At 57.2% G+C, this 13,883-nt stretch overlaps 1 protein-coding gene across 5 annotated transcripts in view; it reads right to left on the reverse strand.

The window, feature by feature from the left end:
• The window catches only part of TTC7A (tetratricopeptide repeat domain 7A), a 109,515-nt gene that overhangs the window by 27,352 nt on the left and 68,280 nt on the right, over window positions 1–13,883 (reverse strand). For all 5 annotated transcript variants that reach the window (XM_015557879.1, XM_006778627.2, XM_015557882.1 and 2 more), the window contains 2 exons: window positions 12,960–13,032; window positions 10,856–11,016 (listed from right to left, as the gene is read on the reverse strand). In XM_015557879.1, coding sequence (XP_015413365.1) covers window positions 10,856–11,016; window positions 12,960–13,032 — 234 coding nt within the window. The remainder of the gene's footprint in view (window positions 1–10,855; window positions 11,017–12,959; window positions 13,033–13,883) is intronic.

The raw sequence follows: 13,883 nt of genomic DNA on the forward strand, positions 1-13,883 counted from the left end.
CCAGGCTCACAAAGGACTTTGATCGCCTCACTTTGATCCTTTCTCCTCATACCTTGTTTTTCTTAGATTGCGACTTGTTGGTAGAGAATGAAGAGGGTGGAATGTGCCCCAGTCCTCTTTTTAGATGAGGGGTTTTGGGGTCTGGGCAAGCATATTTTTCCTTCTCACATTTCCTCAAACATGCCTTTTGTACCCTGTGCATAGGGTACCACCCCCACCTCCACATGGCCTCTCCTCTCCATTTCCACCCATTCCTCATGATGGACTTTAAACCTCACCTCCCTCAGGGAGCCTTCCCAGACACTCAGGATGCCCTGCTGACCCACAAGGTCCCCAGGGCATAAACCATGACCCCACAGTGCGGCCTACACAGGCCTGAGCTGAGTGTGGTCTCAGCCCCCCAGTGGGCAGCTGCTGGGAGAACTGGCCCTCCCACCCTGCTCCCCTTTCCCAGATCTCCAAGGGCCCAACACTCCACAGGTGCTGGAGCCTCTGCTTTAGGGAACATGACGTTGGCGACAGTTTCTGCCTTCAAGGTAACAGCAGTGCTACAAACGACAACTGGCCCAGAGACTCAGATGCTGGATTTTGGGATCAGACTCAGTACCAGGTAAAAACAGAGAAGGGTTCTTGCTGGTATGTGATAAACAGGAGGGTGAGATGGGAGAAGGTCAGGAGTGGGGGACAGAGGAGCAGCATGGCCGGGGCAGTGGCTGGAGCTGCGGTGTGGGTGAGGAGTGAAAGCCCGCCCTGGGGGAGGAGGAAACTACCAGGCTCAAATCCATGCCAAGGCTGCCCCTCCCCTGAGGCAGCAGAGTCCCCAGGGCAGGTCTGGGATGGGAGGGTCAGGGACAGCTTCTGGACGGACCAGCCCTGCAGCATTCCCCTAACACCCAGTCTCCCCCAACATGCCGGCCCCCTCTTCAGCATCTCCTCTCTGCTAGGGTGCCTGCCCCTTCTGCTCCCTGCATCCCCGAGAGCCAGGCTGGGGCCATGGCAGACCTGGCCAATCACGGGCCTGGAACAGAAATGAGCTGGCGTGACAGGGACTGCTACCAACACAGGCCGCTGACATTCCATCAGCATGAGTGACCCAGAGCAGAATTTCTCAACCCAAGCACATCCTTTCTGGGCTGCTCAGGCCTTTCACGCCGAGATCCTGGGAGGCTCCAGATGAGCTCCTGAGGTTTCCTTAGTGTCGCCTTCAGCACGGCCAGTGAGACCTTCCTCAACAGCAAGCCTGTCCCGAGTATCTATGACATCAGTGCAAATGCCCGTGTGCCACCTTTCACTCCGGTCACCCCTCCTCATGGCCTGGGGCGGGCTGTGCACTGCTCAGATGCACAGTAGCAGCTCCCTGAACTGCAGGACAGGCTGCTGGGGCTCACCCTTCCCCCTCCAACATCTGGCCAAGTCCTAGGCAGATGTCACCCTCTGACTGTGTTCCCAAGGGGGCTGTACACACACCCCTCCAGGACAGACTTCGTTGCGTCAGGATATGCTCATCTGCACACTTCCCACCTTCTCACCTTCTTGCAACAGCGACCAGCATACAGTTCTGCTCCCTCTGAAGGAGCAACAGTGCTGTTCTCCAAGACCATCAGACCCTCAGGCCTGCCAGAACTCAGGACTATCCTCCATCCCATCTGCCAGGGTGGGGGGATCGATTCTTCAAACAGTGGCCGGAGGAGGCTGGTGGCCACCCAGGCTGGTGGGAGACGCTCTTGGGCCCACACGATGGGCCACAGCCACATCAGAGCGCCGTGCTTCCTGGGTGGGCCATGAGAGATGCGAGCAGTGGGGGGATACCAGGGGCAAGCCCGGCTGCCCAGCCCCTGGTACACATGTCCTATATCCTGAATGAACCTAAACTGTCATTTGAAGAAAGGATTCTGAGGATTTTAAAAAGCCCACTATTTTAATCCAGTGGCTCCAAGTCCTCCTCCAAGAAGTCCCAGTATGACCACCCTGCCCTTCTCTGAATGTTCTGGAGAGTCTACAGTTAGCACTTAGTCACATTATATATATATCAGACATTTTTAAATTCAGACAAGTATGTGGCCAATCTTGCCTACAGATGGTAAAACCACCATTTATTTAATCCCCCACCTGAAGGACAGGGCCCTGCCTCCCTCCACACCAGTGTCGTCCTAGCTCCCCCAGTGCCCGACCCAGCGCTGAGCACATGGTGTCTGCTTAGTTCTGTGAGATCGTGTGTTGCTACAACCATCCGGCCACGGTCTAGGCCTCACAATCCTGTTAAATCAGAGTTGATTTCAGATCCCATTTCCCGGCTAGGAAGGCAGGAGAGGGATCAGATCACGTGCTGCTTCCTGCCTTCAGTGAGCTTGGCTCACGCAGCCAGCAAGCAGCGCGCGGGCCGATGCCTGGCTCCCTGTTACTGGGGGGGGGATCTTCATCCCAGAGGACAGTCACCCAGGCAGAGCCAACAGAACCACCGGGAAGAGTTTGAGACAGGAAGGCCTGGAATGCTAGGGCAGCCTGCTCGCACCCTGACAACAGCTACTCCGGGGCAGGAATGTCCACGTGGCTGTCCTCAGGCCCCGCACTGTGACTTCGCTCAGCGTGGACAGACACTGGCCCCGGAGTGAGAAACCCAAGCCAAAGTCCCAGCTCCGGGGCCGCACAGCTGGGCAGGTCACAGGTTCCAGACCTGTGAAGCAGGAGCGAGGCCTCCTGCCCCGTCTGCCCAGGGAGCCCACAGCGGAGAACCCACAGCTGCATTCAGGCTCAGGGAAGGGGCTCCCGCTGTGAACCTGCAGACCTGGCAGACTCGGGCAAGCAGCTTCCAGGCAGGTGCCTCTGAAAGCTCACAGAGAGCCCCCACGCTCATGGCCTTTCGGCAAGGCGGGTGGTCCTCCTCGTGTCTCCTGGGACCCAGGCCCGTAGTTGAAAGGAAGAGGATGGAGGGTGGACAGACCCACAGTAGCCTCAGCAGTGACCCTCTTGCAAGCACTTTCCTGTTTTTAAGCTTTAGAAGCCCGTGTGGAATAAACACTGAGGCCTTTTAAGGCCGCACGCCCCCGCCACGCCATTGCATCTGAAGGCAGATGTGAAAGTGCGTGTTCTCTCTGGAGAAGGGCAAAGAGCGAGGGTCAGGTAAACACGCCAGGCACTGTCCCACCCAGGGCGAGGCTGCTGCTGCAGCGGGGAGAGTCCTGGGTCCCGGCACTCTCCACAGCCCCATCCAATGGATGCAGCTTGTGCGCCCTGGTCCAGCAGGGAGGTCAAGTGCAGCCACAAGCCCACTTTCCGAGAGCTGACGCCCTCCCTGAGAATGCCACCAAAGCCTCGGCAGCCAGCGGGCACCTCGGCCTCCGCTCCCTCAGCCACTTCGTCTACCACTGCGCTCTGGTCAGGCGGGGACCTGCCACCCCCGGAATTACCTTCCCAGTCCAGCCCTGTAGAGTCTGTCTGTGTGTCTGTCTGTGCCTGGGCCAGCCCCCTCGTGTGGGGGAAGACAGAGTCCAGTGAGGTCAGTGTCTCTGGATGTCACCACGGGTCACCAGCTTTGCCAATCTCCCCCACCGCTCTGGCCAGGGCGGATGATGGAGGCTCCCAGGGGAAGGCTCGGTAGGCCTGGCATCCGCCTCCTCTTCCTCCCCGCCCTCCCTGGGCCCTGTGTGGCCTCACTCCTGGGGCAGGATCAGGATGGGCCTGCTAATTATGTCGAAAGGATTGGGACTCAGAGCCGTTCCATTCGAGGCAAAGACAAATCCTCTCTTTCCACTGCTGCGAAGAGGAAGCATCTTAGGGGGAGCTTCCTCAGGACTGGGGAGCATGAGCCTTTCCAACATCTTTTTTTAAAAAGAATTGCTTGGTGAATAGGAGATATTTTTGTGACAATGGCTCTGGCTAAGCAAGCACTGCTTTGGGGTCAGAGATCATCTCGTCTGCTTCCCTTTTCCAGGAGCCTCCATCGTTCTGCAGGGTTCCCTCCCTGGCTGCTCACCCCTGTGGGCCCCCCCCATCTTGGTGGCAGGAGGGAACTGGCAGAGCAGAGCTGGCTGCAGGGAAGGGCCTGGGTTGTGTAGGCGGAGGTACAGTGGGTCCACATTTTCCCCTTCATGATCCTGAGAGCAGGGCCCTATAAAACTAATGCAAAATAAACACTTGAACATAGTAACTGCTGGCACCCACGGGAGCCACCCGTGGCCCCTGGGTCACTCCCTGTCAAAGGGAGGACACTGTGCAGAAACATGGCCTCTGGCATCAAACACTGCCAGGCTCTGCAGCCTCCTAGCAAGCGCCTTCACCTCTCTGAGCTCTACCTGTTGTGTAAAGCAGGGACAGTAATGGCCCCACCCAGGAGGAATGTTGGGGGCCTACGGGCAATAGAACTTATCAAGGCAGTTCCGGTGCACAGTCACCCCTGAGAAAGGTCAGCTGTCACCCCCCTTCCCTGGAGAGCTCACTCATTACCAGTCTTCCATGCCAGACCCGCGCTCTGGCAGGGACCACGTCTTTCTTATCTTTGTACCCTCAATACCTGACTTAATGTCACTCAAAGGAGACCCACTGGAGAGCTGTGGGCATTCCCAGGGTCAGACCACCTCCAGGAGGTGCAGCTGCAGGGCGCCCCGCGGAACTCTCCACTCTTCTTGGCCCCACCGGCACATTCGTCCATTTGCTGGGACGTGGGTAGCTCTGTCCGATCCCTCTGGCTCCTGGCCGTCAGGGGAGCCCTCCACACTGGGGGTAGGGGTGGCGGCAGGTGTGGCGAATGCACAAAAGGGGGCATTATCTCTTTAAGGGACAGTAATTAGTAATTCCAGCTGATGGTTGCACTGTGCTGTTTTAATGAAGTGTTCTATTTTTACAGAAAACACATAATTGAGTGAAAAAGCAGGCTATTCTCTGAGTCAGGCAGCCACGCCTTGGAAAGTCTCACTCCTCGGCCGGGAGGCCAGAGCCTGCACACAGCACAGGCTGCCCCAGGTCTGGCTCAGTGGTGGTGAAAAGCAGGGTCCACGTTGGATAACCCAAGTTCCATCCCAGCTTCCCTCCTTCTAGCCATGTGATCCCAGGCAAGTCATAACTACTGGGAGCCTCTGTTTTGTATCAATAACATGGGAATGACAATAGCCATATGCCCTGGGGGTTCTTTCGTGGACATAATGCAGGTTTGGCACAGCACAAAGGGCCCAGCCCACGCGTGCCCTGTCCTTACTATTTACATCCGTTCTGTGACATCCATGCCTCCGTTTCCCGATCTGTCAAGTGGGAACAATGGCAGTTCCTATACCTCCTAGGACTGCTGAGGGGCTTCAGTGAGTAAATGCAGGTGAAGTGCTTAGAGCAGGCACTGGGCATACCGCTGCTTTATTGTTACTGAAGCTTGTGGTTTCAAGCTCCCCAGGGTTGTTCAGCTCATCAGCTGCTGTGGGTTCTGGCTCCTGCTCTGCCATCAGCAGTTACCTGGCCTTGAGATATCATCCAACTTTCCCATTAGTTTCACCTTTAAAGTAGGAGGTTTATAAAAATTAAAATAAATAAATCAAAACAACAACTGAACAGGGGAAGAGGTGTGTGCACGCTGGAGGACTGCAGGATGCCTACGTCCCCGTGTGTTCCCTTCCGTCCTCCCATGGCCCACCCACGGGAGGGTCTACTTGGTGCTGGGCCCAGCTGTGGGCTCCCTCCAGGAGGACAGGAGGGGGCAGGGGACAGGTCACAGTTTCTGCCCCAGAGGTGCTTCCAAGCTCCGGGGAAGCTCACACAACACATCCGAGGCAACCAGGAAACCAAGCAGAAGAAAAGAGCAAGCACTGTGTTGAGTGGGTCAGCTTTGAGGAACATGCAGGGGCTTCCAGGCCCAGTGGAGTGAGAGGAGCCTCTGAGGATGGGCAGGATTCGGAAGCCAAGTGAGGGCACCCTGAGGGCTGGACTGGCAGGGATGGAGGTCTGGAGGTGGGGTAGGAGGGGCCAGCCCAACCAGGCACAGACCCCCTCCCTCCAGGACAGGATGGGGGCAGGAAGAAAAGGGGAGCAGCCCTTCTGGGTAGGAGCCAGTCGCTCCCTCGCCCCCTGCCCCATTCAGGCTGTGATCACCAGGCAGTCACAGAGCGGCCCAGAAATACCAGGGGTCACTGAGGGACAAGGGTCTCCCAGACGCCTCTGTCATGCCTCCAGGACAGACTCCACCAGGGCACTTAACTGATTAAAATCTCACCCGGTGCTCTCTGAGGATATCATTTTAAAGCTCCAACAGGAGGGGGAGAAGGCCATAGCCAGGCCTGGCTTTATTACCTTCCCATGGACAACCCCAATGTGACCCCGATGGCAGCTTTTCTTCGCCCGAAAAACCAACGGTGACACTGACCCACGTCCCCTAATGTTTAAGACCCCCGTTGATCTCTCCCCTGATAAATTCATTCTCTGTGATCTGAGCTTAAAAAACCAGCAGCCTGCGAGCTCTGCTTTCTGGAGTTAGCCTCCCCTGACTTTCCAGCCCTGCTCACCTGGGGGACCGCCCTCCCCGTGCACGCCATGTGGCTGGCTGTACGGCAAGACCTCCTCACCCGCTGACTGATGGCCTCCAGGCCCACTGCTCCCAGCTGCAAGCCACCTGCAGTCACCTCCAGATGACTCTCCAAACACAAATTCACGATCTTGGAGGATATGGACACATCACCCAGAGCCATTCCACAACCATTCGGGGGTGGAGGAACTTACAGAAGGAAGGGCCTCAGGTGGAACGAAGCGAGGCTCCCAGCCAGGATAAGACACCAAGAAGCAAACACTTTGGTCCCGGTTTATGATCTCTGCCCAGCGAGCAGACCCTTGGAACCTGAAGACCACCCCCGGCAAAGGGGAAGGCAACCCCACTCTATGGGCATGAGTGCCCCTTGCCCTCTCTTCTGCGGGCTGGGCCCCTCCCGCTAGAGAATGGTGCGCCCTGGGCCCCGGTGCCTGCCTCAGCACAGAGTTAGATGGAGGAGGCAGGAAGCCAAGGGCTAAAAGCCACTTCAGAACAAAAGAAGGATTCCTTTAGGAAAAATCAGCAAATACCTCTTTCCTTTCCTTCCTCTTTTCCACAAACAAAAAAACAACAGTTCGTCTGCCCTCCTAGTCTGAGTTCACGTGAGCAGCCCCCTCCGGGGAGAGCCCGAGGCCGGTGTGACTGCTGTGTCACACAGAGTGACATCACAGGCGGCTGCAGGGAGCAGCCAGGGAACAGCCAGGGAACAGCCAGCGGAGGGAAACGCTGAATGTCAAACCAGCTTAGCGAGGAGGAACTGACGTTTGGGGACGAGAGCCCAATGCCAGTGATTATGCCTGGCTTAACACCCCCCGACCACACGGCCCGCAGGTGTAAGCCACGGCTCTTGTCCTCAGTGGGGCTGCAGCAGCCAAACATGTTTAATGAATGCGGCAAAGTGATAAAGTAGGTTTGTGCTCATACCTCCGATTCCAGCCTTCTCACGGGAAGGCTGGTATTTCAAGTGTCCCTTTGATCTACTGCAAGTCCCTAAGAGGATCCATCCAATAAACACACTGGGTTTAAGTCAGAAATGTTAACAGGACCCTGATCTGCCCTGGGAATGCACCACTACAAACATGTCACATGTCACTTGAGAAAAAGCTGAGGCAGGCCAGGTAGAGCAGAGAGGTGCCTCTGGGGCCGATGTTAGCCTTCACCGGGTAAGGTTGAGGTCTGGCCGCAGCCAACGCCTAGTTATCAGCTCAAACATTTTCCAAAACAGCTTAGGTTTCTCCGGGGAGACGGCTTTGATGGTTCCATTTGTTTATGTGCGAGCTCCAGCTTGTCCAGAGGGCCACATTGTTCCTGTGCTGGGGAGTCCCCCTGGGGCTCTGACACACCTTCCCCCAGGGCCTTTCAAGTCCCCCTGAACCTGAGGTGGCTGGGCAGAAACTCCCAGGAGGGCCTACCCTGCTCCACAGGGGTGGGAGGAGGCAGGCTTGGCCTTGAGGAGTTGGGCAGGGCAAGCCAGTTGGCTCCTCTGCCTCCAGCCCTATGGCCTGGGCTTTCAAAACCCGTCTGGCAGGCTGCCAGGCCTGGGGTGGGGGCAGTGACTGACAGGCTGGTTATTGGAAAGCTCCCATCATTAGCCCAGGAATGTTGTTTGGTTACCATGGCGACTTTCACTACAAGCAGCCTGACTAAAGCACAAGGAATCTGTTACCTAAAACCACAGAGCCCCAAGGAGCCCTGGGCTTCAGGAACCACCAAGCTTATCAGGGCCCGTTCCCTTTGACCCCATATCCCTGTCCCTCCTCTCAGGGCCTCCCAGCTGCCTCCCACACCCAGGACCAGGAGAAAAGACTAGCAAAGGCATCTCCAAGCTGGCCTGGGCCCTTTCACATTCCCCTGCCTGGCCTGGCTTGGAACCAGGTCCAACCAGGGTGGCTGCTGCCCCCCTGAGGCCCCCTGCAGTCTAACCAGCACGGGCCTGGCCAGCACATGTGTCCAGGGCTTAGTCGGAAGCCCTCAGGATTTCAGGAAGCTGCTGAGTGTCTCGTTCCCACCGTGCCAGGTTCACACTGTCCCTGCGGCCGGCCGGCAGTCTCTGCCTCATCACGTTCCTGCCTTTTTAAACCCAAGCTCCATTAACGAAAGGTCATCCCGCAGCCCGGAAATTAACAGGCTTCTTTGCGTGGCTTTCTAATCCCTGAATTCAGGAGGATTTTCGAAAGTTCAACTCCACGAAAGCTGGGTTTTTCTCCAGGACTCTTCAGACTGCCTGTAGGAAGAGTGGCCACTTGTGCCGCTGAAAAGCTTAAACACCTTTCGCCGAGTGCGCCTGCCCTCCCTCACGCACAGGGCTCCCTCCTCCAGCGCCTGGCCCGCGTGCACTGCCCACCTGCTGCCGCCTTACACTGCAGTGGGCCGACTCCCAGACCGTCCATTCTGCTGTCCCTCAACAGAGCTGTACACTGACCCCAAGACCTTTTCTTGCCCGAGTCTTACCACAGACCTCGGGAGCAGAGGAGGCAGGATAGATGCCAGTCTTTGGCAGATGAGGAATGAAGGCACAGGAAGCAGGGGCATGCTGCTGGAGGGGGCAGGTTAAGAGGCAGGCATACCTCACAAGGGGATAGTCCAGTTGGAAAGGGGTCACTGTACCCAGTGACACCCTCCCCTGTGCCATGCGTCCTCCACTCCTGACATTGGCCCGGCCCACCTCTTTTTTTCACGAAGGCAGGCTCTGCAGCCTCCAGAGGCCTCGGCCACCTGGGACGGCCGGTGGGGAGGAGCTCTTGGCAGATAGACCCCCCTGAGTATACAGACCTGGTTGGGCTGACGTCAGGGGGTTTGACTTTTTTTTTCCCTGCAGTGATATTATTGGATCGGTCATTTAATTAACTGCTGTGGCAATAGCCAGAGCCATACATACAGCTTGTTCCCAATGCAGGGAGCAGCTGGAGAAGCAGGACACAGTTTCTACTGAAGAGCAATGACATTTTTCAGTGATCCCTGACCGGTAATGGACTCAGTGACATTTCCTGCTAATCTGTGGGTTTCTGTGCTCCCGGGTTTCATCTGTGGGGAATGGTATTGACTTATCTGCAGAGTCATGGTCGCTCCAGAGCTGTGTGGGAGGTGGGTGTTCCACCCCACCTTTTTTAAAGATGGATTTATTTTTCCTGCCTAAGGAACAGGGATTGTCCCCTCACAGTTCTGGGGGTCAGAGCTCCCATATTACCTCCAGTTACTCTCTTAGCCTTTTAGGGCTGGCTCAGATCGAGCTGGTCATGGAGGTGAGGGGCTCAGGGTGGCTCAGAGACAAGAACCTGTCACTGCTTCTCCACCCCATGACCCCAGTGTGCAGACATCACAGGGATGGGTTGCTCTGGCCCCCAAACGCTCCCCGGTGGGCCTCTCTGCAGTGATAAAGGAACAGAAGACCCTGAGGAGGCCTCCGGGCTGGGACTCACTTTCCTTCTTGGCTCAGACCTCAAAGCGGTCTCCCTGCTGCTGGCCCCACAGCCCCAGCCCCTGAGGCCCCAGGAGTGGCCCTGTGGTGTCTGGATCGGGGAGCTCTGTTGGGAACTGTCCCTTAAGAAGGCTCCTGCCTGCAGAAGCAGGGACATAGCAGACCAAGTGGGGCATAGTTACCCTACAAATTGACCACAGCACAGTCTGCATCGAGACTTCTCACCTTTTTTGGGTTTAAGGTCCTTCTGAGGGTCTGAGGAAAGCCATGTCCCTGGATGCATGCAAGTGCAAACCTTAGAGTGCAGGTCCAGGTGTTCATGGAGGCCCAGAAGTCCACCCATGGGCCTCCCAGGGGGTGCCGCCAACTTCACAGCAAGGACCACCTCCCCCACCTACCCAGGAAGACACTCAGTGAGTGAAGCATCCTGGGGAAGAACTGGGCACCTGAGGTTGGAGGAAAGGGGTGGGTGGACAGTGCACCCACTGCAAATAAGGGAGGGAGGACTGGGGAGAAGCTGGCTTCCTCACCCAGGCCAAGAGCCAGGGAGGATGGAGGAAGCTGGCAGGAGGTGGGAGGCCCTTCCCTGGGTTGGTTGGGAGGAGTTGAGGGAGAGCCAGAGGGCGCCCCCACATCCTGGACACACCCCACTCCTGCTGTGCCTCAAACATCATGGGCTTCAAGCAGGTTTTCACAAGCGGCCGTAGCCTCCCCACATTAGTCCCGGGGAGGTGATTCTGCCAGCAGAAAGCATTCGGTCTAGAAGTTAGAAAGGACTGCGTGCAGTAGGATGCCAGGTGCTGGGCCTGGGGACTGAGGAGGGGCCTGAATCTCCTTTCCGTATTTCCATCAGGACAGCTCTGCTCCCATCTCTTCACAGTCTTGCATCTGTGGCCACCCCGCTCCCCAGCCAGTGGTGCCCCCAGGGAACTCACTTGAAGTTCTCGGGGTACTCCGTGATGGCCATGTTGATGACATCCAGGGCGAGCTGGTAGTGTTTCTGGGCGGAGAAGAGGAGAGCCAGCAGGTGGAGGGCATTGGCATCATCCCTGCACAATTTCAGGGCCTCCTGCAGCTGCTCCATAGCGCTGGAGATCTGCCAGAGAGAACCGCCAGCTCAGTGACCTTCCCCGAGGCCCACACTTCCCTCTAGGACTTTGGTGCCAGTCACCAGCCATCAAGGGGACATGAGACTCAATTGAGACCCTGGGCACTGAGGGGCAGGGCTGGTGCTCTGATGAGAAACCCCCTGCACCCCCAGTCACATGGCAAGAGGGATCTGCGGCCCAAAGTCAGGCCCAGGAAGCCTTTGCTGTCCCCACATGGAAGTAAGAGGAGCAGGTGTGCGGTGCAGCACAAAAGATCTGTAGACACTGGGAAGCATTTCCCAAGCTGGAGTGGGGTCGGTAAGAACCACCAGGCCACGAGTCTGTACCTGAAGGTAGCCAGGCCCTCTTCTCTGGACCGGTCCATGCAGTGACAGGGGCCGACAAATAAATGCCCCTCCTACCCAGAGGCTCACAGTGGCAAGAGCATGGGGTCAGATGGGGGCAGGATTCCAGCTCTGCCATGTTCTAGCTGGTGCCTTAGGACAAGGGGCTTCACCTCTCTGAGCTGTAGTTCTTAGGCTGCAAAATGAGAGCAGCCAGAGCCATTGCAGTGGCTGAGGGGGCGTGGAAAAATGTTCTGCAGAGGACCATGCGCCTGTGAAAATGTGTTTCCTTCTTCACGCCCTCAAAGCCAGGCAGCTAGCCAGGCAGCTAAGGGCCAGGCAGGATTCCTCCTTCTAGTCCTGAGGGGCGTGTAGTCCCATGCTCTCAGGTCTGGCACTTAGACCAACTACTGCGACTTTGTCCACATCCTCCCAAGAGCCTTGTAAGTCTTTTTAGAAAGCCTGGCTTCTTATCCAATCTCAGATACCGATCCCCCCATGTTCCTTGGGGGACCTATGGTGCAGGCCAGTGGGGGCCTTGGGTCCCGGGGTGTCCGGCCCCTGCCTGGTCTCCACTTGGCCTCTGTGCAGGCTGTGGGCGGTGCTGGACCCCGAGAGTTCCATGAGGACCTTCCTTTGTGGAAAGGTTGAGGAAAGGCAAGGAGGAAGCTAAGGCCAGTGTGGCTGCCAGCTTGGCTTGCCTGTGCCTCCCCGAGGGTGCTCCTACCCTGGTGATTCTCCAGAGTGGACCCCATCATCCTGGGCTGGAGCCACACCCACAGCCTTCACTGCTCGGGCAGCAATACATGCTCTGGGCAGAACAGGCCAGTGGGCCTGAGACCCAGGCAGGCCAGGGGCCAGCTTAGAGTCCATTTAGGGGTCCTTGACCCACTGATGCTACCAAGATCTGGGGTCCCCAAGAACACTGGGTGCCAAGCTCCACTCGGCTGGCCCAGCCATCTCTCTGAGACAATAGCTGCCATTCATCAGAGGTGGCTGAAATTTAAAGATATCCAAAAACACATCACCCAAGGTCTATCCCAAGTTTGATGGCAAGAAAAGCACCGGTTCTTCTACAGAGACTGAAGATAAAGTGGACTCAGGCATCTCGCTGTCCGTGCTCCAGGAGAGAGTGGCAGGGAGGTGTCAAGGGCCCTATCCAGGGGTACATGGAGCCGTGCACACTGGCCTGGAGGCTGGTCTTACTGTCTGTGTCAACTCCTGACCTCTGGTCTCATCTCCAGTTGGCTCACTGAACTGTTTCCCTGGGCTTGTCAGGTTGCTGTTTGCTTCCCCTCAACCCTGCCTTGGCCTGGCTTTCCCCCTCCCCCGCTGCACCCTGACTCTATGGCGAGGACCCTTCTCTTTCTGTGTGCTACATATTCCCGATGCCCCGTCGATCCACTTGGGTCAGGGGCTGTACCACATTCTCTGCCTTGATCCTTACTAGGTCCCTCTGAGGTGGAGTTTGAAGGTGCTCCTGTCACAGGTAAGGAAATAGAGGCTCAGAGAGGTCAAGTCACTTGCAAAGGGTCACACAGCTGGTAAAAGCAATGGTGTCAGGAAAAGGTCAGCAGCCCCCAGAGACCTGGGGGTTAGGAACCCACCTGTCGGACGAGGGCCAGCTGCAGGGAGACATAGAGGATGACCTGGGGGTCGCCAGGCGCCAGCTGCTGGGCTCTGTATGCGGAAAGGGAGCACCAAGTCAGTCACCAAGGGTCGAGCAACCAGTATCTGACACAGGCCTCCAGCATGCCACGTGTGCCCCGTCTACACCAGGGGGTCTGCTTGGAAAGGTGCCCAGCCGGCAGGTGATGGCTTGGGCAGAAAGCCACCGGTAGGGGCAGCTGTTGACCTGGCTGGGGCCCTGCGGTGGTCTTATACAGAGCCTGGAGCCTGCCCTCTCCACCGTAGGACAGAAGGAAACACCTTCCTGAGGGTGGAGGCGCTGGGAACGGCCTCTCTGGGCAAGAAGCCTCAGGAATGAAGAGGCGGGAGAGAAAGGAAGAAAATGTCCCCCTATCCTGGCGCCCAGGATGGGACTCTCCGGTCTCCCTGGGCTCGGGAACAACCTGCCCAGGGGGAGTTAAATGTGCTGCATTTTCCAGGGGAGCTGGCACAAGGAGTCCGTACCCAGAAGCTTCCACATCAGCGCTAGGCGTGTCGGGGATCAGACACACAGGGCTCTGAGGAAGGAGTGGTGGGGAGGTCAGGGGTCAAGGCTGTGTGGAGACAGGAGCTCAGCAAGGATGGGTCTGTGGGAGGGAAGGCTGCTGCTGGGGGAAGGTCTTCTCTGCCTCCCCTCCCCACCCGCACATTCCTGACCCCATGGCTGCCAGGAAATCTCTGGGAGGACTATGGATGGGGAGTCCTCATAGCCATTGAATTTTTGGCTATGGTAAGGCACTGTGCAAGGTGCTTTTCCTGCTTTATCTCAGGTAGTCATCACAACATAATGGGTTATTATTCCCATTTTAGAACCCTGAGCTCAGGAGGGCTGAGGCTCAGCCTTGGGGGGGGGGGGGGGGGAC

Source organism: Myotis davidii, unplaced genomic scaffold (assembly GCF_000327345.1).
Source record: "Myotis davidii unplaced genomic scaffold, ASM32734v1 scaffold6, whole genome shotgun sequence".
Taxonomy (NCBI): Eukaryota; Metazoa; Chordata; class Mammalia; order Chiroptera; family Vespertilionidae; genus Myotis; species Myotis davidii.